We start from the raw sequence: 21396 nt of genomic DNA, 5'->3' as shown, positions 1-21396 counted from the left end.
TCCCTCCCTGTATACCAAGTGAGGAGAAGCGTGTGCCCCCACTGTTTGAGAAGCCAAAGCACCTTCTGCCCACACAGACTGAGGAAGCAACCGAACTCTGTTGAGCTTGTTTGCTTAACTAGAAAATTAGGGGGGCAATTTCTTATTAGGAGGCTGAGATGGTATTTACATCTTATAATGCCACCACCACAACACCCCCTCCATCATTTATGCTTTACCAGAGAAAGTCTCGGCAGTTTAGAATAAATGTTTTCCCTTTTTATCCACTAAGCGGCTATTTTGGTTTCTTTGCTGGGACCATTTCATTCAAAAACTTCAAACACCAAGCATTTAACTAGGCAGTAAATAGCACTGTTAGGTTTCAAACCTGGGACAAATAGCTGAGGTGCCTACTTAACATATCAAAGCAGACCTGGCCTCCAGATTTTCCCAGATTTTCTTACAGGGCCCTCCGGGCTTGCATACCCAGCCCCCCTACTCACCTCTCCAGCACAGCAAGCTGGATTTCTCTTCCCTATATAGTCCAGACATTCTGGTTACCATTGGCTCTCTTTGTACCTCTGGCCCCCTGACTGCTGCACCTGGCTCCCCCTCTCCCTTCTCCCCTCCCCCTATCCATCTCCTCACAAGGCACATACAGCTTATGTAGACTCTGGACTCTCCAGCAGAGGTCCCTGCTTCTGGCTATGCTTTCCCATTTATTTATAATAAACCTCTTCCATCATACCTAGGAGCCGTCATATTTCCTTTCCTTTTTACGTCTTTTCTCCCATCCATTGGGTGCTAAAACCTGGAATTGAACCAGTGATGGAATGGAAACAAATGAAAGGAAAAAAAAAAAGGCAAAGGAACATGAAAGCACATGACTTTTGTCCCAGGTTTGAAACCTAACAGGTACCAATTTACATGAAATAAATAAGGGCTGGGAAGTTCTGGGTAGTTAACTGACTATGAGGACAGATATCCTAAGATAAAACCCAAAGTTTCCAAGGCTGAGCAGTGCCCCATCACAACTCAGCAGACCACATGAAGGGAGACCTAGGTCACTGTTCAGGAAAGCTGTGTGACACTTTAAGTGACCAAGCATTGGCAGAGAAGCTATTAGAGCTGAGGGTTCTCAGAGACATTCTTCAGATCCCCTGTTGTACAGATGGGGAAACTGAGATTCAAAACAATCAGGAGTTTGAACTGCAGTCACTGGTTGGCAAGCATCAGGATGATCTAAGAGACAGCTTCGGTGCTTCCAGAGGAAGTAGATGGCAATGACACCTTCAGATTGGAGTTACTGGGATGCAGTAAAATGCCAGAAGAGCAGCCATCCTCTGAACCTCAGATTTCCCACCTGTGCAGGTACCTGCTGTGTTAGTTAAATGAAGAAACGCATGGACTCTCGGTAAGTGGCAACGGCTGCACTGTTGATGTGATTAATATCACCACTGTCACAAATCGCCCATTATGGGCATACACATTAGATAACGATTGCTTGGGAGATGCTGTTCTGGAGGCACGTGGCTCACAAAGCCAAATGTAGACAAAGCAACCAGGTAAGGACGGACTTTGAAGAGGACTTCAAAGGAAGATGTCCTGCATAACACTGAGTAGGCACATTCCCACTGTTGGAATGGATAACAGATTGTCTGAGAGCATCACTGGGGATCACTGAGGCATAAAGTGGACATGTCTAATTCAAATTGTATAGTGGCTTTCCACTCTGCGCAGAGTGGCTCAGCTACAAACATGCTAACTTCAAAGCACCTGCGGTATCAAAGGGAAAAGCGAAAGTCACCTTCACCTTCCTAGTTGGACAAAGAAAGTGACAATGACATCAACCCTTGAGTAAACTCACAGGCCCAATGAGCATGAATAGACGGATACCCCTGTCACTCTGGCTTCCTCCAAAAGTCCCAGAAGTTTAAATGGAGTTGCCTGATGGGCAAAATGGAATAAAGGTGACTAAGGCATGAAACCAGTTACTCGCCAGGCTACTACTGGATCCTTCCTACAAATCCTGGGAGCCAGGGTCTGACTCTGCACCATCATGGTGGGAGGTGCTTCAAGGAGCATCAGCGACCTCACATGCTCTTCCTGTACAAGTACAGCAGCTTTCCACTAGAAAAATCCTCCTTCTTGAAGACACAGGTGCTGCAGCCCACAGGGGCACACTGACAGGACAGACTTCCCGGGACTGAACCATCATGGCAGAAATTGGACCTGAGCAAGATGAAGGGGGAAGACGGAGAAAAGGACCTGGAGCCAAGGGACAGACCTTGGTGAGGAAGGCAGAGGAGAAGCTAACAGTCTCCACTCTCAAAGGGCTAAGCGAGGTTTGTGGCCACAGAACCAGTCAATGCACACACAGTGAGCAATGGAAATGCCAACTCCCCACACTCCACAAGCTGCCATGTCTCTTCTGCCTGGCATTGTTGGAGATGGTCTTTTAATAGCACGTGAGCACTTCTCTCTGCTCTCCAGCCTGCTGAGTTCCTCATCCATCACGGTGCTGATGCAATCCCCCTTCTCTCTGAAGGGCTTTTAGCTACTCGTTCATCAGCTCAGCTTGCCATCATTTGCTTATTCGCCAATTCCTGCTACATTCATTGTAATGACATTTTTAGGGTGGCCCCAACTTGCCAAAAGAAAAACTATTCAGATGCCCTTCATGTTGAGGGATTACTGCCACCTGCACAGTTCAAACCATTCCACCAGGACACTGGTGACAGATGAGAATGATGGGAGAGTCGGGGAGGCCACCCTTAGATCTGCAAGCTGTACATGAAAGGAATCCTATATATTGGAGTCTCTCTTACCTGTGATTTCCTTGGTTCCTCCATTGGTGTGTTTAAAGCGGTCTCCTTCTACACGAACACTGGGGCAGAGAACGTCTAAAAAAATCAAAGCAAGAGGAAAGAGACAAGTGAGAAAGCATGCCTACTATATCCCTGTCAAGTGTGACAGCAACAAGTCCTACTCTACCTACAGGAGAGCGGGGCACACAAAGGGCGCTGGCTACCCCACGTTCTTTCATTCTTCCGTGCACTTGTGAAGTTGTTAAGCACTGTCTGTAAATATCATATTAAGGAAGACGTGATCACGGCATTGATCTCACCTCCAAGGAACTCACGAGAACACTAGGACAGTTGCATCTGCTAGCCTGCTCAAGAACAGTGAGGATTCCAAGAAATATTCCTCTCAAAAGAACAATAACAGAAATTATTGGTATCAAAGCTAAAAGGAGATTATTTGAACAGGAGGGGTTAAATTGGTATGGGGATGAGTGCTCTGGGAAGTGTCATGCATGCTACCAGAGGAGAAAATGCTAAGCTGTGAACCCTGTAAGCTACAATAATGACTTTTCTAAAAAGACATGTCCAGAGATGTAATAATGGCATGGACCTACTGGGAGTAATTAGGATTGAATTTAATTCCACTCCACAAGATGAAATGTATGCCAAGCACTATTATTGGTCCAAAAACTTACAAACCAACATGTCATAGAACCTAGGAGAGAACCTACTACTATTATTCTGTTCAATGAACATAGTATTAAACAAGACTCCATGTGACTTTTAGTAATACCCATAGATTAATGCATCTGTCAACTCTTATTAGAGAAGCTTCTATTTGTAGTAAAGAGCAATTAACACAGACACCCTCAACTGGCTAACATACAGAGATGAAGACCTTGTTAAGTCCTTAACCCTAAATGGGAAAACTAGATCAAACCCCTTCCTCCCAAGACTTGGGGATCATTACAAAGAGAAGAAATAGTTTAAGATCCAGAGGTGGTAGATGATTACAAGGAAACAGTGTTTTCTAGACACAGGAGAGCAGCTGACTACGAACCCAGAGCAGTGTGGCTGTATGCACTAAACTTGTGTTTTGTGCCAGACCAAATCTCCAGCACGGAGAGGGGAGGTGGGCACAAAGCCCCACTCCAAGCTGAGGTGCTATTGGAAATGGATAGCTTCAGAGTCGGTTTTCTTTAAGAGGGTATCCCCTGGAAGGTAGACCATGCTTCAGTGAGAGATTACACACCCAAGAATGTATGGTTAGCACAAATTGGACTACTTGAAGGTGCATTTTTGTTTTTTGGTTGGTTTTTTTTTGCTTTGTTTTGTTTTTTAAGGAGCACATAAATTTGGGTTGGTAGGGAAGGCTGGTGGATCTGGAAGGAGTTCAGGGTAGTGGAAAATATGGTTAAAATGTTATATAAATTATCAAGGAACTAATAATTTTTAAGGAATGGTAAGGTTGAGCCAAACAGATAAGAGAACCAAAGGAGAAACAGGCTGAGGAAAACCCATTTTTGGAGGTATGAAATAAGAATTGTGTACCAGAGGGTAAGACCCAAGACACCTGCTTACCTCCCTGTGATTCAGCCCTGCCCAGGGAGCAATCTGGCTATTATGTACTATTATTTTAACCACCAGGCACCTTCAGCATCCCATAATTTTATGTGCAGCAACTGATCACTTTTCCTGTTTGGGAACATCAACATTTAAGTACAGGACTGTTGGGGCACCATTATCTCACAACAATAAGGGAAATGGGTGAGAGTGTCTCTGCTCTCAAGGATATATTTAATGCTGATCCCCTATAAAGTACCACCAGGTCTGACAAACACATGGGAAACATTACTTTGGAGGCAGCACCAGGCTGTCTGTCTAGGACTAAATCTGAGGGAAGAAGTAGGCACAAGGCAATATTTAGACAACTCCACCCAACACAGCCTGCAGCTGTGGAGTTAACTCTGACAGCCTTCCAGAATGACAGGCTGGGGATGGCCGGTCACTGAAATGAGTCTAGTCTGTAAACAAAATTGGCTAAGATGGCTCTGTCCAGGATGGTGAGCGAAACCCTGGAGGCTGATGGCTGCATCACTGAGTCACAACTACTTATGTTCCATGGGAGGAAGGACTTGGATTGAAGACTCAGGTGGCAAGGACAATCTGAAGATTACAGACACAGAAAGATTGGATGTCTTGATGGGGGAGACAGACTTGCCCACACTACTTTAAAGGAATCATTCCTGAAAGAACTGCATGACACTGCTAAGCCCCCTCCATTCAAGAGGCTCAAAACAATTCACAGCCCATCCGGTTAAGTTAGCACAGATAGCTCCCCAAGTAACTCCACAACCAGACTTCCAACAACGCTAGGGGTCTTGGGCCTCATCCATGTCATACACACATCTGACATGCATCCTACAGGCTTACATTTTCAGCTCCTTGTCCCTCACTGGTGGCCCTGTTTTGAGAACAGAAGTGGTTGACTGCCAGAGATGCGGGCTTGGAAGACTATCCCTGACCACCATTCCTGTCTCTCCTTCCTAATGGCTATGACATGAACAGCCTCTGTCACTAGCTCCCACTGCCAGAAACTCCAGCATGTCTTCCTCATTGTGATGGACTAAAACCTTTTGAAACCATGAACTATAAAAAAATATTTCCTTCTGAAAACTGTTTCCCATGTCAGGCCACAATGACACCAAAGAAGCTAACGTGGCCTGCTTTCAGGGAGGTAGGTGTGGTACCCCAAGCCCCGCTCAGTCATCTTCCTTCCCTTTACAAAGATACCTCTACATCTTGGGGCACGGCCTATTTATTTCCACATCTGCTATTTGCTCAATTGAAAGACAAACTGACCTCTAGACATGTCCCAAATACCTACCTTGTTTGAAGGACGCAGAAATATATAGCAGGGCACATAGTACTCTTGCCTTCAGCTGTGCTCTTCCTACTTATTCCTTCCTAGAGAAGGACCCCTCCTGAGAGAGACCAAGTTCCCAAGCTAGTGGCAGAATACTCAAGTCACTGCAGGGCATGTGGGCCCCCAGTAGATGGCTGGATCTCAGTACAAGTGCATATGGCCTCTGTTTCCACTAGGAGCAGTGTAGGCCTCTGATTTAATCCCAAAAAAACAACCGCTTACCCCTGAGCTGGGAGGAAAATGTTGGCTGGTAAACAAAGTATCCTGTTCACCATGATTTTGATGAGTCAAAGAATGCTATCCTAGACTCCAAGGCTCCTGGGATGCAGGTGTGACAGTCACTTTAGACACCAACATAATCCTCACGATTTACTTCTGTAGCTTCAGAAATGACTGCATTTTCAACCCACACGAAAAAATCCAACTAATTTGTAATTGGTGATGTCACTATAGTTGAGGCTTTTATCCCCTTTGCAATCAAATGCATCCAAATTTGCAAAACCCCACTTCTTCCAGGTTGCATCAAGATGCTGGGGCAGAGAAGTTTTTTGAAAGTTTGAGTTTCTGGATAAGTGAGGAGAAATAATGGGTTATGTGAACCAATGCATTCCTCTGGGAGAGGAGCTACTGACAGAGCAGTCTTTTCACCATCCCAGTACACATGGCTTGGTCCAATAACCACTGGGGATCCACTTAAGCAACAGTTGCGGAGTTAGAGCAGGGATAAGAGCTACGGAATTAAAAAATACACTTCACGTGTTCTTAACTGGTTGAACTTCCTTATTACAAACCTGAGAACGGAAGTGGGTCCCCGCACTCTCAGCACCGGTTCACTGTCTACACACCAGTCAATATTTGTCCATTGCATTCTAGGGTCAGAACAAACACCCTAAGGTTCTCAGGAGGACACTGGTACGCGTGTGTCTTTACACGCATCAGGCTCCATCATGCCAGGAGTTGGTCAGAGGGGCTTCCCCAAGAGGCAACACTAGGCACCTACTTCAGGCTCTCTGGAAAAGCACTTGAGCTTACTTGCCCTCAGCTTACCATACAAACAAAGAGCCCGTTTTGCATATTATGGGGTAGGGAAAGTTTCTGGCATCCTGCACTTTAGGTTGGTACAGCCTTGGATCTCTCTGTGGGAGACACAGTCATACCACCCTTTGGTTCTCATACAAATTTTTTCCAGTTTGGAAAAGAGGAAATTGGCAATTGTTGTGAGACCACGGTATGCCAGTTGCCTGACCTGGAACTGAACACACTGACATCCTGAGTAGAATTTGTTCCTATTAAACAAATAGGAACAAATGCAACAACTAGTATCTAAGAAAATCTGGGGAACTCACCAGGTATGAGGCGTATCTGTGTATAAATTAAATACGACCTTGATTCGGGACCCCCATTGTAGAGACGACAGGTCCTGGGGGTGAGTATCAGCAGGGACAACGGAGGCCAGGCATGCAGCTGGTGGCTGGGTAAGGACAAGACAGAGTGGCTGCTGCTCATTCATCTCCTCATGGGAGGCACTGCTGGGTGCAGCTGACCACAGGGAGATGATGATGTCCCCAGTGGGCAAGGAAAGAGGTGGAAAGGAGAAGGGGGAACACATTCTTCACTACTCAATTGGGGGAGAGAATTATCTCCAGGACCAGAAGACATATGCAAATGGCTTGCAGTGTAACAGAGTCTGTTAGGAAGCATGTAAAATACATTAACATATTCAATTACATTCTCACCACAGCTTTATGAAGTAGATGCCCTTAATTACAGATGTACAAAGAAAAGTATACAGAAGGTAGGAAGTGTTCAATGGTCACACTGCTACCAGCTGGTGATCCAGTACAGTCTCCCTTATCTGGTCCTCAGCATGCTGTGGCCTCTCTAGAGGCTAAGTCACTTGACCAGGAACTGTAGTCTGCCTCCAAAGCCTTCTGGTACAGCATCAGATGGCTTGCTACCCTCTGAAATACCCTCTGGCTTCTGAACAGTTCTGACCTACAGAGGCTTCTTCCCCACTCTGCACCAGTAAGATTCATTTGCTTAGATGCATGGGGAAGCCAAAGCTCAGAGAGATTAAGAAATTTTATCCAGATTCACAAAGTCAGTAAGTGGCAGAGGTAGACACATGCTCAGGGGGTCTAACTTAAGCATATGTACTTTCAACCATTCTCCATTTGATCCCTGCTTGGAAAGTACTTTGGCTATAAAATAAAATAACCCGTAGTCCAGCAGCATGTGCCCTAGTGTAACCCTCTGAGCAAAGCTGCAGGGAAAACATAATTACCAATAATTTATGGCTGAAGCCACTGTTAACAGGGGAGGTGCATAAATGACATCCAAGGGCCAGCACTGCTCACCCAGGGGCCACACACTGTGTTCTTATGCTCGGTTCCACCCCTGATACCTGTTCTGGGACATTTTGAAGATTCCTGGTCCTATCTTTCTTGCAAGCCTGCCTAACTAGTGTTATGTCAATTTGACAAAAGCTAGAATTGTCTGAAAAAGGAAGGGACCTCAATTGAGAAAAATCCCTCCATAAGGTCTGGCTGTAAGGTGTTTTCTTAATTAATGATTGGTGGGAGAAGGTCCAGCCCATGGTAGGTGCAGGAAGGGGTCTGGAAGTGGAAAAAAATGATTTCATGGCTTGGAGATGGCCAACAAAGGAAAAAGCAAGGACAGATGTTTGGACTGAAAAGGCCTTTGAGAAGGAATGTCATGATTACAAAGGGCAGAGACAGCCAAAGAGGCTACCCTGTTACCAGCCAAGTGATAACAATGGTTTGTGCCTACAGTAAGGGGTGATAGATTTTAAATGTCAATTTGAGACAACCTACAACCACCTGAGAAGAGGATCTTAGTTTAAAAAATTGTTTAAATTGGGTTGGCCTGTGGGCGTGTCTGTGAGAGATTATCTTTATTGGGTTAATTGATGTGGGAAGAACTATTCCCTAGACAGGACCCTACACGGTACGAGAGGAGAAAATAAGCAAGCAACGGAGCATGGATGCACACACTCTCTCCGCTTTTGCCTGTGGATGAGATGTGACCAACTGTCTGAACTCTTCCTGCTGTGTCTTCCCTTCAGTTAGTGGTTGTAGCTGGAATTGTAGGCTAAAATCAGACCTTTCTTCCCTCAAATTGCTTTTTATCGGGATAGTTTATTAGTAAAACTAAGACAGGCAGAGTGGAGGTGACAGGTGGCCAGAATCTGCTCTGGTAGATTTGGTAGCAGATCAAATGCCAACCACTGTCTGGGAAATAGAGTCTGCCGCCCAGTTCACAACTGACATGAGTTATTAATATACAGAAGGAATCTAGATCTATATACATACAAAGTCCAGGCCCTGTCTAGTTAGCAGTAATGTGAACACACACACACACACACACACACACACACACACACACACACCACCACCACCACCACCACAGCTAAGTTCAGAGGCTGAATGTGTTTTCCAAGTACTCTTTCAACTACGTCAGTAAACCATATTGTCCTGGGGCAGACCACGCTTGGGGCAGGTCACCATGTCAGTGTGGAGCAAAGTCGGGCTAAAGTTGATTCCAGCAAATGAGTAGATGTGGTACACAAAGGCATTCAGCTCTTCAAAGAACACAAACATTCACCCCCAGGCCCTCTAGGGCTTGAATAGCCCACTTCCATGCCAACCTGACCCTCAGCTGAGCATGTCTCCTGGTCCCCAGACTTAAGGAATCAAGACACAGATGGTATTTCCACTGTACTAGTTAGCCTCAACTGTCAACTTGAGACACTAGCTAGTGTCATCTTAGAGGACAAGCCCTGACTGAGGCATTGCCTAGATCATATTGCCCAGCAGGTACATTTATGGAAGAGTGTCTTGATTACTAAATCAATGTAGGAGGGCCCAGCACACTGTGAGCAGCACCAGCAGGGTCCCTTGGTGGTTTCTGCTCAGAGCTCCTGCTTGGAGTGCCTGCTTTTGAGTTCCTGTCCTGACTTCCCTCAGTGGAGGGTTGTGACCCGGAAGTATAAGTCAAAGAAACCCTTTCCTCCTCAGCATGCTTTTGGTCCATGTTTTTATTACAGAAACTAGAACTTCCACAGTAGCAAACACATAACAAGTGGCAGACCTGCCCTGTGGAGGGTCACAAGCCCCCTTCATGTCTGCCCACTCACTCAGGCAGCGGACAGTAAGCATCTTATGGTCACCTCTCACCACCACCTTTGTCTTTCATGCTCCTATGTGCTTGTCAGATTGTGGTGCATACATATACAAGCAGGCATGTTGTCACGACTTGCCACACTCACACATCAAGTAAGTCTGATTTCAGGTTTCAAAAAATATGAGATGGTATGTCACAAGTGTACATACAGATTTTTAAAAGAACTATTTTTCTTAACAACTGCATGCAAGACTCTTCCAGGATGTGGGCCAGAAGAAATCATCTTCACTCCCTGAGCACACTTTCTTGTCCCATGGACGGTACCTTGTAAACATCATGAGTGTTCATGCATGTGTGTGTTCCTATGACTGAGTGTACCTGTATGTCTTGCCTGTGTGTCTGTATAACTAATGTGTGTGTGTTTGCCTGAATTCATGATTAAATTTAATGAAGCCCAAGCCAATACAATGCAATGGGCAAACACAAAATGGGCACATTTTACAGTACAATAAGTCACTGGAACTATACAGTGTGAAGCACTATTGCCTGCAGTCTTCCAGTAAGTACAGTATGAATCAGAAGCACTGTAATTAGTCAGCCACATTTCCTGGAAAGCCCTGAGATCCTGTGTAGCCTCGTGTCCCTGCTTGTTCTCTGACAGCTTAGCTAAAACACATTTAGCTGGGGAACATGGGAAATGCAAAGTGCCCTACAATTTTAATTCTATAGATGTGTATCAACATACATAACCTAATTTTCATATAGATTCTATGTGTATACTTTTTAAGTATAAATTCTTACTGCAATGTCAACTTACTATGTTTACAATAAGTTACCCCTTATCAACTCAAAACTAAAACCATGGTTTGATAATCAGTCAGCTCTCCCTGGACATGAACCAGATAACTGGGATTGTCATTTCTGAGAGGACACAGCCCACTTTGTAAGGGTGGCACCAGCACTGGATTGACGGCACTGAAACAGGCCCTACAGCTGAGTATGGCAAGACAGGGCTCACATCATCTTCTAGTCCCACAGAGGCATTCTGGGGTCTAAGGAGGTGATAGGTATGTCCTTTGGTATGCTGCGAATGTATGTTTCCCTTATTGGTTGGTGAATAAATGCTGATTGGTCAGTAGCCAGGCAGTAAGTATAGATGGGGCTCCCGGACTAGGAAAGCTAGGAAGAGGAAGACAGAAAGTCCCAAGGGAAATGCCATGTAGCCGCCAAAGGAGTAACATGCTGGAGCATTAGGCGTAAGCCACAGCCTCGTGGCAATACATAGTTTAATAGAAATGGGTTAATAATGAAGAGAGAGCTAGCCAATAAGAAGCCTGAGTCATTAGTCGAACAGTTTATAATTAACATGAGCCTCTGTGTGTGTTTTTTGGGGCTAAACAGTTGTGGCACCAGGTGAGACAAAAACTCCATCTTCAAGAAGGTATAAGGAAAGTTTAGAAACCATGGGTAGCGCAGAGCACTGACAGGCAGAGAAGAAGTTGTGCTTGGCACATGGAGTGGCTAACTTATTCTCATGATGTTGACTGAGACACAGAATGAAGAGAAGAGCCCCTTCAATGAGACCTACACATCACATTCAATCCCCAAGGGGACAGAAGCCTTGAGAAACATCCTTCAAGGATCACTCAGAAACTGGAGGCAGTGACTTCAGATTCTCAGCCATCATGTAAGAATGTTGCCAGGGTCAGAAAACTGTCTGCAATGGACAGGGCAGTCATCACCTTGAGCACAAAGTCAGTCTCTGCCATAGCCAGCTTGCTGCTTCAAGCAAAGCAGTCAAACTACCTAGAGGTGACACCTGGAGATGACATGTCAGGATTCCAATAATCAAGCATTCACACATGGATGCCTTCCAGGGCTGGCCTGAGGGTGATTGCTGGTAGCCCACCAGAGTGGACCAAGAAAGGAGGTCTTTTCATCCTTTGTGGGACAGTTCCTTTTCTGGAACTTACAAAGATCTTCAAATTCGGCCTGGTGCCTCTCCCATAATAGGGAGCTTGAGCCCCATTGCTTGGTATACTTTGATTTCATTTCTTATAGTCTTTCCATAGTAACAATAATAACCATGGCATTTAGAACCATAACCAGCTATCCACTGGATTTGTATCCATTATCTCAACTTGGCAGTTGAGGAGACTGAGACAGTAATGATACTGTGTTTATTTGGTCTTCAATGAAGAGAGAAAGCTAAGCTGCAAAAGAGCCATTCATCTAAATAAATTTTTTTAAAAGCTTGGATTTAGCATGAGATTTGAGGTCTGACTCCACTGGCTGACCCTAATTCTAAAAAGTCACATGAAAGAGAAATGGGATGCCCACCCCACAACCCCCTCCACAGTTCTCCTAGAGTACGCTGCCTAATCAAGTAATCACAGAAGACAGGCATTATGCCATGCCTATGCTGCAATGGTATAATGTTGATGATGGGAGACAATCTGAAACATAACGGTCTGTAGCTATGCAAAGCTCCGCATTGCCAGATGGCATAGGCAGACACATACAGCATACGCAAGTGTGTATGCACAGTTTTTAAATTTCAGACAGCGTAGGCAGACACATACAGCATACGCAAGTGTGTATGCACAGTTTTTAAATTTCAGACAGCGTAGGCAGACACATACAGCATACGCAAGTGTGTATGCACAGTTTTTAAATTTCAGACGGCATAGGCAGACGCATACAGCATATGCAAGTGTGTATGCACAGTTTTTAAATTTCAGACGGCATAGGCAGACACATACAGCATATGCAAGTGTGTATGCATAGTTTTTAAATTTCAGACAGCATAGGCAGACACATACAGCATATGCAAGTGTGTATGCACAGTTTTTAAATTTCAGATGGCGTAGGCAGACACATACAGCATATGTGATTGTGTGTGCATAGTTTTTAAATTTCAGAGAAAGGGGTGCTATGGATTCCTCTGGGAGGAGATGACAGCAATAATAAACTGATGTTGCTGGTGATGATGGTGATGGTAAAAGTTGAGAAAGTAAAATGTACTAGTGTCACCAGATCACTGGACTTGAGACTTGGTCACACATAAGCAACTACTTATTATTTACTCACATGTTTAAGTATTAATGTATGTACTTAGAGCTCCTGCTCAGAGCCACCTGGCATGAACTCACCTCTATAAGGTGGAGTATGTGACATCATCTTGAGCAGCAAGGCAGAAGGAGGTTACTTAGGTCCCAGAAAGGAAAGGGATCTGGGAAACCAGTGCAGAGACCAGTTCTAGGTGCTGTGACTTGGCCAGCATGTTCCTCTGCATCTGTTTAACACTGCGTCATGCACTTTGACCCTGACTAGGAAGCAATCTGCTGGAGGGCCAGATGGCTTGCCAAGCACAGGTACTTGCTGCCAAGCATGGTTACCTGAGTTCAATACCTAAGATGCACATAGTAGAAGAAATCTGACTCTTACAAGTTGCCCTCTGACCTCTACTTGATCTCCATAAGTATAAAACTTTAAAAAAATGAAACAGCCTGCAAGAACAAATTCATCATGAGATGGTCTAGCCAGCAAAGAACCAAAAGCAAAATAAATGGTCATGTGGAATGAGAGTAGAGAGGATGGGTGCATTCTGGACACCAGAGGAGATGCTCTTGTTCTGGAAAATGAGACAGAACTGCTTTCTCTAACTTAGCAATAACTAGAGGGCAGAGCATGCCCGCTGTATGATCAGAGACAAGAGTTATCCAAGGGCATAGAGTAGGCAGGCTTGGATGGGGCTGGGCAGAGCCAGGGAAAGTCTTTCTTAAGCATGTATATTAAAAGCTACTTCATCAACAGTAAATGCAGGATGTTTTTTTGGTCATTTTAGTCACTTCCTAATTTCCTGGCCCACAACCAGAGTTAATTAACTAGATTACCATTTCCAGTGGACAGCAAGACCATGACAAGCTTCCCTGAAAGGAACTCACAGTGACCTTCAGGGAGGGTGAGGCCTGGACCAGCTGCCTCTTGTGGCCCATGTGGTCCTCAGTGCCAAGCCACAGGCCCAACGTGGCACTGTAAAGCCACAGCTGGTCTGCCACCCATTTCTCTTCAGCCTCTGGATCCACCCAGGGAGAAGAGATGGGTGGGTCTCTCTGTGGTCACACATGTTCGCAGTTGTGCAGTATATATGTTTGAGATGTGTATGAGGAGTATAAGGTGTGTGTGTGTGTATGTGTGTAGGTGTGTCTGTGTGTAGGTGTGCAGGTGTGGAGTGTAAGGATTATAAATGAGGTGTGAAGTGTGTGATGTTCATGTGACATGTATGGTGTCAGTAAACTGGTCAGGAAAATGGGTGTTATGCTCATCCTCAGGGATGTGCAGTAGACAGCATTGTCACACACCAATCCAAATTCAGAATAGGGTCTCTCCAATGAGGACCCCAGATACACACATAAGTGACAGATTTGTTCTGCTTCTCACGTGGAACAAACCGCTCCCATCCCACCCCTAGTAGTATTGGCAAGTGGGACATCCAGTGATCAAAGTTGCATTGGGAATGAAAATGAGATAAAGGGGCAAAAGAGGAGTAGAGGGGGGATGCCCCTGAATCATGATAGAGGAGCATGGAGTCAAGGAGAAAGCCCCTTCTCCAAATCCACGGCAGCATCTCAGCTCAACAAGAAAAGCAAGGACCAGAACTGCCCTTTGTCTGCAGGGACAGAAGGGAGAGGACCAGCACAGACTATGCTCAGAATAGAAATAGGTGGAGACCGACTTGCATTCCAGAGACCCATTCACACAGGAGATAAGCTATTTAGAGACTGCTCTGTGGCCACCACAGAGTCCACCAGAGTAGAAAGAACTCTTAATTACAGCCAAGGCTCTGGGTTAAGCCTGTCCACAGCCTCTACCTCACATCATGCAGGAAGCTGACACCAAGACTGGGTCCCCTGGGAACCTTACCCAGGCCACAGAGAATAGGGAGTTGGCACTCTGAGATGGGGACACTCCCCTGGATGTGCCTAAAGTCAAGGGGACAGTAAGACCCAGCACCATGGACCGTCTTACAAGCCTTCTGGTTCTCTAGGCTACACTTGTTCCCTTCAGTAGCTATGCTGGCTGAAATGGAAGACTATGGACTTTGAAAGCAACCAGACTCCCATTCAGCTTCTCCAACATCAGCATCACCTCCATTCAGCATCATCTCCATTCAGTATCACACCATCCTGCATCACAATTATCAACATCATCACCATTCAAATCACTAACATCAGTACCATAACCATTCAGCATCACCCTATTCAGTATCATCCCATTCAGCATCACTCCACTCAGTATCATCCCATTCAGTATCATCCCACTCAGTATCATCCCATTCAGCATCACCCCACTCAGTATCATCCCATTCAGTATCATCCCATTCAGCATCACCTCCATTCACATCACTAGTCAATATGCAGTCCCTGCTCAGAATAGATCCCATCCTCTTCAGGTTGCAATGTCACTCACAGACATCTTCCAGATGCAGAGGCTATTTCTGATGTTTGGATTCTGTGATGTGCTTTGATTTGATCTTCCCAGATGTTTCCAATATGTTATTGTTAGCTTTTTTAAATTTTGTTTTGCTTTGTTTATACTTGAACTGATTGTAAGGGGATTTTGTTTCAATTGTCCCCAGAAGAGACCAGGACTTCCTCATCTCACAGCTGTGTTTACAAAAATGCCTTCTCCCTGGGTGGCTAAGCATTAACTTAAATCTCACTTCTTCTTAGGCATTTGGAGAATCCTGGATATGGAGGGTCACATGATTTTCCTGAGGGTATCCCAGTGAGCATGTGTTGCTCTGGACTGAGTTGCATCTGTCTGCCCTTCTCCTGATGCCTTCTACTCACCACAGCTTCCCGTCGGTATAAAACCTTCTTTCTTGAAGAAGAAGAGCTAGAAATTTTTTACTCCCAAATACTAAACAAGACCATTTAATTTAAGACTCAAATATTCAGCCTATTTTGTAGCTGGAGTTTCTTTCCCACCTGGCCCTGCAGCCATTTAGCCTTCTGGGCTAGGATCTGGATTATGAACGTGGCCTAACCAGGTGAAACTAGACCAAATGCCCAGCCCAGGAAACATGCTCCTCTTTCAAGTCGGCAGGCCACAGAGCTCTATAGAGCAATGACAGGCTTGTGTTGGCATCCTCTCTGCCCACATACATTCACTCAACCCTGCACCCTGCTCCCAGTCCCACGGGGCAGTGACCAGTGATGGTATCACCTGGAGTTTTTGGGTGACTGATGGCCACAAGGCCAGGCCAAGGAAGAGAGCAGCCAGGGTAATGAGGAATAAGGGACTTCTCTTCTGTTATTTTTAGCCACAGTCCAGGAAATAGCTGAGTGTTTTCTGGTACACACCTCTGCTTAGCCTTCTTCCATCCATCCATCCATCCATCCATCCATCCATCCATCCATCCACCCATCCATCCACTCACTCATACGTCCTTGTCCCACTGTTCTGAAACAGAACTTTCATCAGAGTGCCTTCAGTCAAGCCCACTCTCAGCTCCTAACAGCAGGCAGCATCACCCTGGAGACACACACCTGTGAATGGGAAGAAAGGAACAAGACCTAGATTCACTCTGTGAAGCCACATGACCTTTGACCTTTTAAAATACTAACACATACAAGTAATTTAATATGGATTAAGCAGGTTATATTTATGCATTTAGGGACATATATATACATACATATGCACACAGAGAACACACATACATATATATGCAACAATACTTAAAAGAAAAAGTGGCTATAAATGTGGTAGAGAGTGAGGGGTTACACTGTCAGAGGTTGTAGGGAGGAAAAGTAAAGAGAGATATTATAACATCAAAAACTATCTAAAAGTTTTTTTAAGGAAACATAGATCAAGAATTAGCATGCTTTGTAAAGCACCAGATACAGGCTCGTGTTTGGCAGGACCCTGGGCCTCAGGGATGTCCTGCCTACCCCGAAACAGAGGCTGTAAGAACAGGGTCGAAATCCACAGGACAGAAACTAGAAGCACCATCACAGGCAGTGGAGAGGCTTACTTTTACCAAGCGAATCCCAAAGCAAGCACCAGACCACAGGAGATCTAGGATAGGTGGGTAGAAGAGACAGCATGGCCCATGTCTGGTGGCGAAGCCCACTGACAGATGTTTGCTCTAGGTCTTTTTCAGAGGTTTGTGTAAGGCACCCAGGAAACAACTGCCAGAGTTTGGAGAACCCTTTGAATAGGGCCAGCTTCATTAACTGTGCCGTACATAGAAGCACCACAATTTCATCATTATCAGGAAACATCAGAGCTGGAGGGAGATTTTGCTGTGAATCTCGAGACCAGAGTGATGGCCTGGCACCCAAGTACCAGACACCTGTGTTGCACGATAAATAAATGACCCAGGGACATACATATATTGGGGTTCAAGCTGAAGATCAGAGAAGCAAAGCAGCCAAGCTACCAGAGAGCTCTTACCTCTAACAGGGCTGGGGTGCTCCTATTCTTACGTGGCTGGAGAATGAATGTCTCCTGTCCTCAATGTGCCTGATTCTGAGATCTTGCTCACGTCTTAAATACCTCCCCAATGCTGGGATGATTAAAAGTGTGAGATCCCAGGTGCTGAGATGCTTTTTGTGTGAGCTGTTTCTCTTTAGGACTGGATCAATCTGGTGTAGATATGGGTGGCCTTGGACTCACTGAGATCTGTCTACCTCTTAACCCCGAGTCCTAGGATTAAGGTTGTGTACCACCTTGCTTCTGGCTGCTGGGATTAAAGATGTGTGCCTGCCTTCTATGGCTTGTGGCTGACTTTGCTTTCTGAGTCCTCAGCAAGGTTTAATAAATCATAAGCAATATATTACTACATACCTGTAAGTCCAGCTATGCAGGAGGCAGATCAGGGGACCACCACCAGGGTCTTTTGGTTTCCAGCCTAGCCCAGAAAAATCAAGCCTAAGGAACAGAGAGCGGCAGAGGAAACCAGCTGATGCTCTCCTGTAGCCTCTGCACACCACCTGCACAGGTGGGGGCACCTACACATGCATGCGCAGACACAGACAAACAGGAATAGGAAAACAAACAAACAGGTCTCTAGAAATGGCATGGGGCTCAGTGCTGACCTCTGGCAAACTCATTCTCTGCACGGCTCCAGCTGTCCTGTAAAGGCACAACCTTTCTCTCTCTGCAGGATCTGACCATGCCTAAGACCTGTGCAACGCCCTACAGTGTCCTCACCTTCACTCCAGAATCCTCTTTACTCAGACTCCTAAAATCTGGCTAAGTCAGCAGCCCTCCGTTCTCTGCGACTGCGGTACACAGGTCTATTAGTTTCCAGGTGCATCAGAGCGTCCCTAGATTCTACCTCATCTCATTGGCCAGTCCCACACTCACCCTCCCACAACATGAGGCCCCAGCCTGGCTTCGTGTGTCTGTGCACAACTCATGTGTCTTCCCTGACTTGGAGACAGGATCCATTACCGCAGGAGCTGCTGGTACAGAAACCAGTGTAAGGCCCCCCAGATGCAGATCCTCAATAAGAACCTATTTCATTCAAACAGTGGGCTGATAAACAAAATAGATAGATTCCCACACCATGGGAAGAAAATCTAGAGCCACACCAGCTTCTGGACTAATCTATGTTTTTTCCTCACCGGGTTTCAGGCCAGAGTCATCCTTGGGACCTGTTCCCTCGAAACCACACCCAGCTATCCCATTACAGGACCTATCCACCACCCCTAGGCTGACTGCACTCCTGGCAGGGGACCCACTGGGATTCCCATCCCAGGACTTCTCATTCTCCTCCAGGGATCAACTCCAGTCCTACCACCTCCTCCCCCAACCGGCCACAAAACTACCCTTGCTGGGCCGGGAGGGGCAAGTCACACAGCAATGGAAGGACAAATATCACCACAATGAAAAGGCGAGAGGTGATAACCACAGACAGGCTGAGAAAAGGGAGGATCTCTCTGCACTTCCCATGGGGGGGGGGCTGAAGTCCTGGAGGTAAGTCTGCAAGGTCAGCCCTGGAACCAGTGTCTTTGTGTCTGCTGTTGTCCAATGCTCGTGCTCTCCCACGCTGAACCCCACAACCTGCCACACTCAACAAATCCCAGGCAAACAAGAGACACAGGGCATGCTGGATGTGTGAAGGTCCTCAGCTCCTGGGGCAACCAGATGATTCGGTGCTACCAAGCAGAGTACATGGAGTCAACCTGCCACCATTTTCTTTCCTGGTTACTCACTGTTATGAATTAGGCATTACCTCTAACTTATTTTTTGTCTTTTAACTTTGGAAAGTTTATTCTTCTAAATTCTAAAAACTATAAATCTCTTTACTGTAAGAAGCTAACAAATTAAAAACATCACACAGCCAGATTAAGGTAGCCAACCAAACAAGCACTTGCTGAGTCCTAAACTCTATACATCTCAGTGAACTTCAGTAAAGTCAGATCACCCCGGTTCTGCTCTAACTTCAGGAGCTCTGGGTGCTCAGCAGACCAGAGATGAAGACGATTGGGGTCACTTTAATGCCCGGGTTCTTTCCATCACTGCCTCTTCTCAAGGAGGGAGACACCAAACATGCTTGATGACAGACAGCCTCTGCTGGGCGTGGGCTGTTCATGGGCTCCTTGCTTCGCTAACCCTAGGGAATGGTGGCTTCCCTTGCCCTGTTTCTGCTTCTTGCCTTCCCATGCCTCCTCTGAGCTTGGCACACGGCCGGTCTCCACCCACAGAATTTTCTGGGGCAGTGTAGGTGGCCCGTGGGGATGGCCTCGGAAGGAGACAAAGCTCCACGGGGGAGCAGGGCCACTCACTTTCACAAAGCCGACGCCTCAGCTTGCCACGGATCTTGTCAATGGCGTTGAAGTCGGAAACATGGAAGACATGCGCCGATTTGGGTTCCGAAGCGATCTCATCCAGCTCCTCCTTCAGTGCGGCTCCCACACCGACTGCGAAAATGCGAATGCCGGCTGCATGGGCGGCGGCTGCAGCATCCAGAACCAGGTCCTGGCTACGGCCATCCGTCAGCAGGATGGCCACCTGCTTGAAGGCGCGGTTTCCGGGCCGGCCACCTGCCTGGGCCGAGAAGCTGCGGCTGATAATGTACCGCAGTGCATCGCCTGTATTCGTGTTGCCCCCATGATAGGTGATGCGCCGAGCGGCTGCCTTCACCTCCTCCCGGGAGCTGAAGCGGCCCAGTTCAAAAGCTGTAGTGGGCCGGTCACTGTAGCGCACGACCCCCACACGGGTGTGGTCAGGGCCCACCTCAAAGGTGTCTACCAGGTTGGCTACCCACTGGCGGACCTTCTCAAAGTCCTCCTTGCCCACACTGGAAGAGGTGTCCAAGAGGAAAACCAGGTCATACTGCACACTTTTGCAGCCTGCATGGGAGAGAGAAAGGGTGGTGGGAAACCTGGAAATTTAGTCCCCTCCCTCCAAAGCCCTCCCCCTCAGACTTGACTCCGGTACCTGCCTGCCTTGCTTCTTACTAACCGCAGCGTGTGGCTTTGTGGAGTTACAGTGAGGACCAACTGAGGATGTATGACAGACACCACATTCAAGTGCTTCTATGTCCATGGGACACCACTAGGTGTCAAGATCTCCACTTTAACCTTGATTAAAAGGTGGTATCATGTTATGTGTGTGTGGGTGTGTGTGTGCAATTCTGCAAGTATGCCTAAGGAAACCTGAGGCGTGCAGAGCTATGAACAAGCTATAATTTTATTATGTGTATTATATGTTTTGCTTTTATATTTGTAAATTAGTAAAAAAGCAAATCCCAGAAACACATACACACTTCAGAGTGTGGCCTGAGCTAATGCTTTACTTGTATGTCCTACACCTACATCTTCCTCCCGGTTTCAAAATCCAAGCTACAATCTATAGAGAGTTGAGCCAAACTTCATCTCTGTCTCTGTCTCTCCATCTCTGTCTCTCTGTCTCTCTCTGTCTCTCTCTCTCTCACACACACATCTCTAATACATTCTCTCTCAAGTGAATTCACACACACCCTCTCTCACACACACCCTCTCTCACACATAAATCTTACACCACACACTCATATGTACACATACCCTTTCCTACACACCCTCTCTCACAGAATCTTCTGTTAAAAACCCTTTTCATAGATCCTCTCAGCATACGCTCTCTTACAAATTCTTCACGTAACCATTTTCACTTACACACGCTCTTAAGCACAGGCCTAACTTTCACGGTCTCTCCCACACGACAGCACTCTCTCGAATCCTCTCACACATGGTTTCGCTCTCACAGGCCCCATTTGAACAGAAGGCATTTGTACACACATCAATTGGAAGACAGATGATGCACTCGCCACACTCTGTCAGTCAGGAACGAATTCCCAGCACCACACCCTCACTTGCACACACACACACACACACACACACACACACACACACACACGCACGCACGCACGCACGCACACATCAATTGGAAGACAGATGATGCATGTGCTACAGTCTGTCAGTCAGGAATGAATTCCCAGGACCACACCCTCACTTGCACGCACACGCGCGCGCGCACACACACACACACACA

General features: G+C 46.3%; 1 protein-coding gene across 2 annotated transcripts in view; it reads right to left on the bottom strand.

Moving 5' to 3' along the window:
* The window catches only part of Col22a1 (collagen type XXII alpha 1 chain), a 258039-nt gene that overhangs the window by 206657 nt on the left and 29986 nt on the right, over positions 1-21396 (bottom strand). For both annotated transcript variants that reach the window (XM_040735687.1, XM_040735686.1), the window contains exons 3-4: positions 19653-20219; positions 2808-2882 (exon numbers count right to left, since the gene is read on the bottom strand). In XM_040735687.1, the coding sequence (XP_040591621.1) occupies positions 2808-2882; positions 19653-20219 (642 nt within the window). The remainder of the gene's footprint in view (positions 1-2807; positions 2883-19652; positions 20220-21396) is intronic.

This window comes from Mesocricetus auratus, unplaced genomic scaffold (genome assembly GCF_017639785.1).
Source record: "Mesocricetus auratus isolate SY011 unplaced genomic scaffold, BCM_Maur_2.0 Super-Scaffold_100047, whole genome shotgun sequence".
In the NCBI taxonomy this organism is placed as follows: domain Eukaryota; kingdom Metazoa; phylum Chordata; class Mammalia; order Rodentia; family Cricetidae; genus Mesocricetus; species Mesocricetus auratus.
This window is presented reverse-complemented; position numbering and strand designations above follow the sequence as displayed.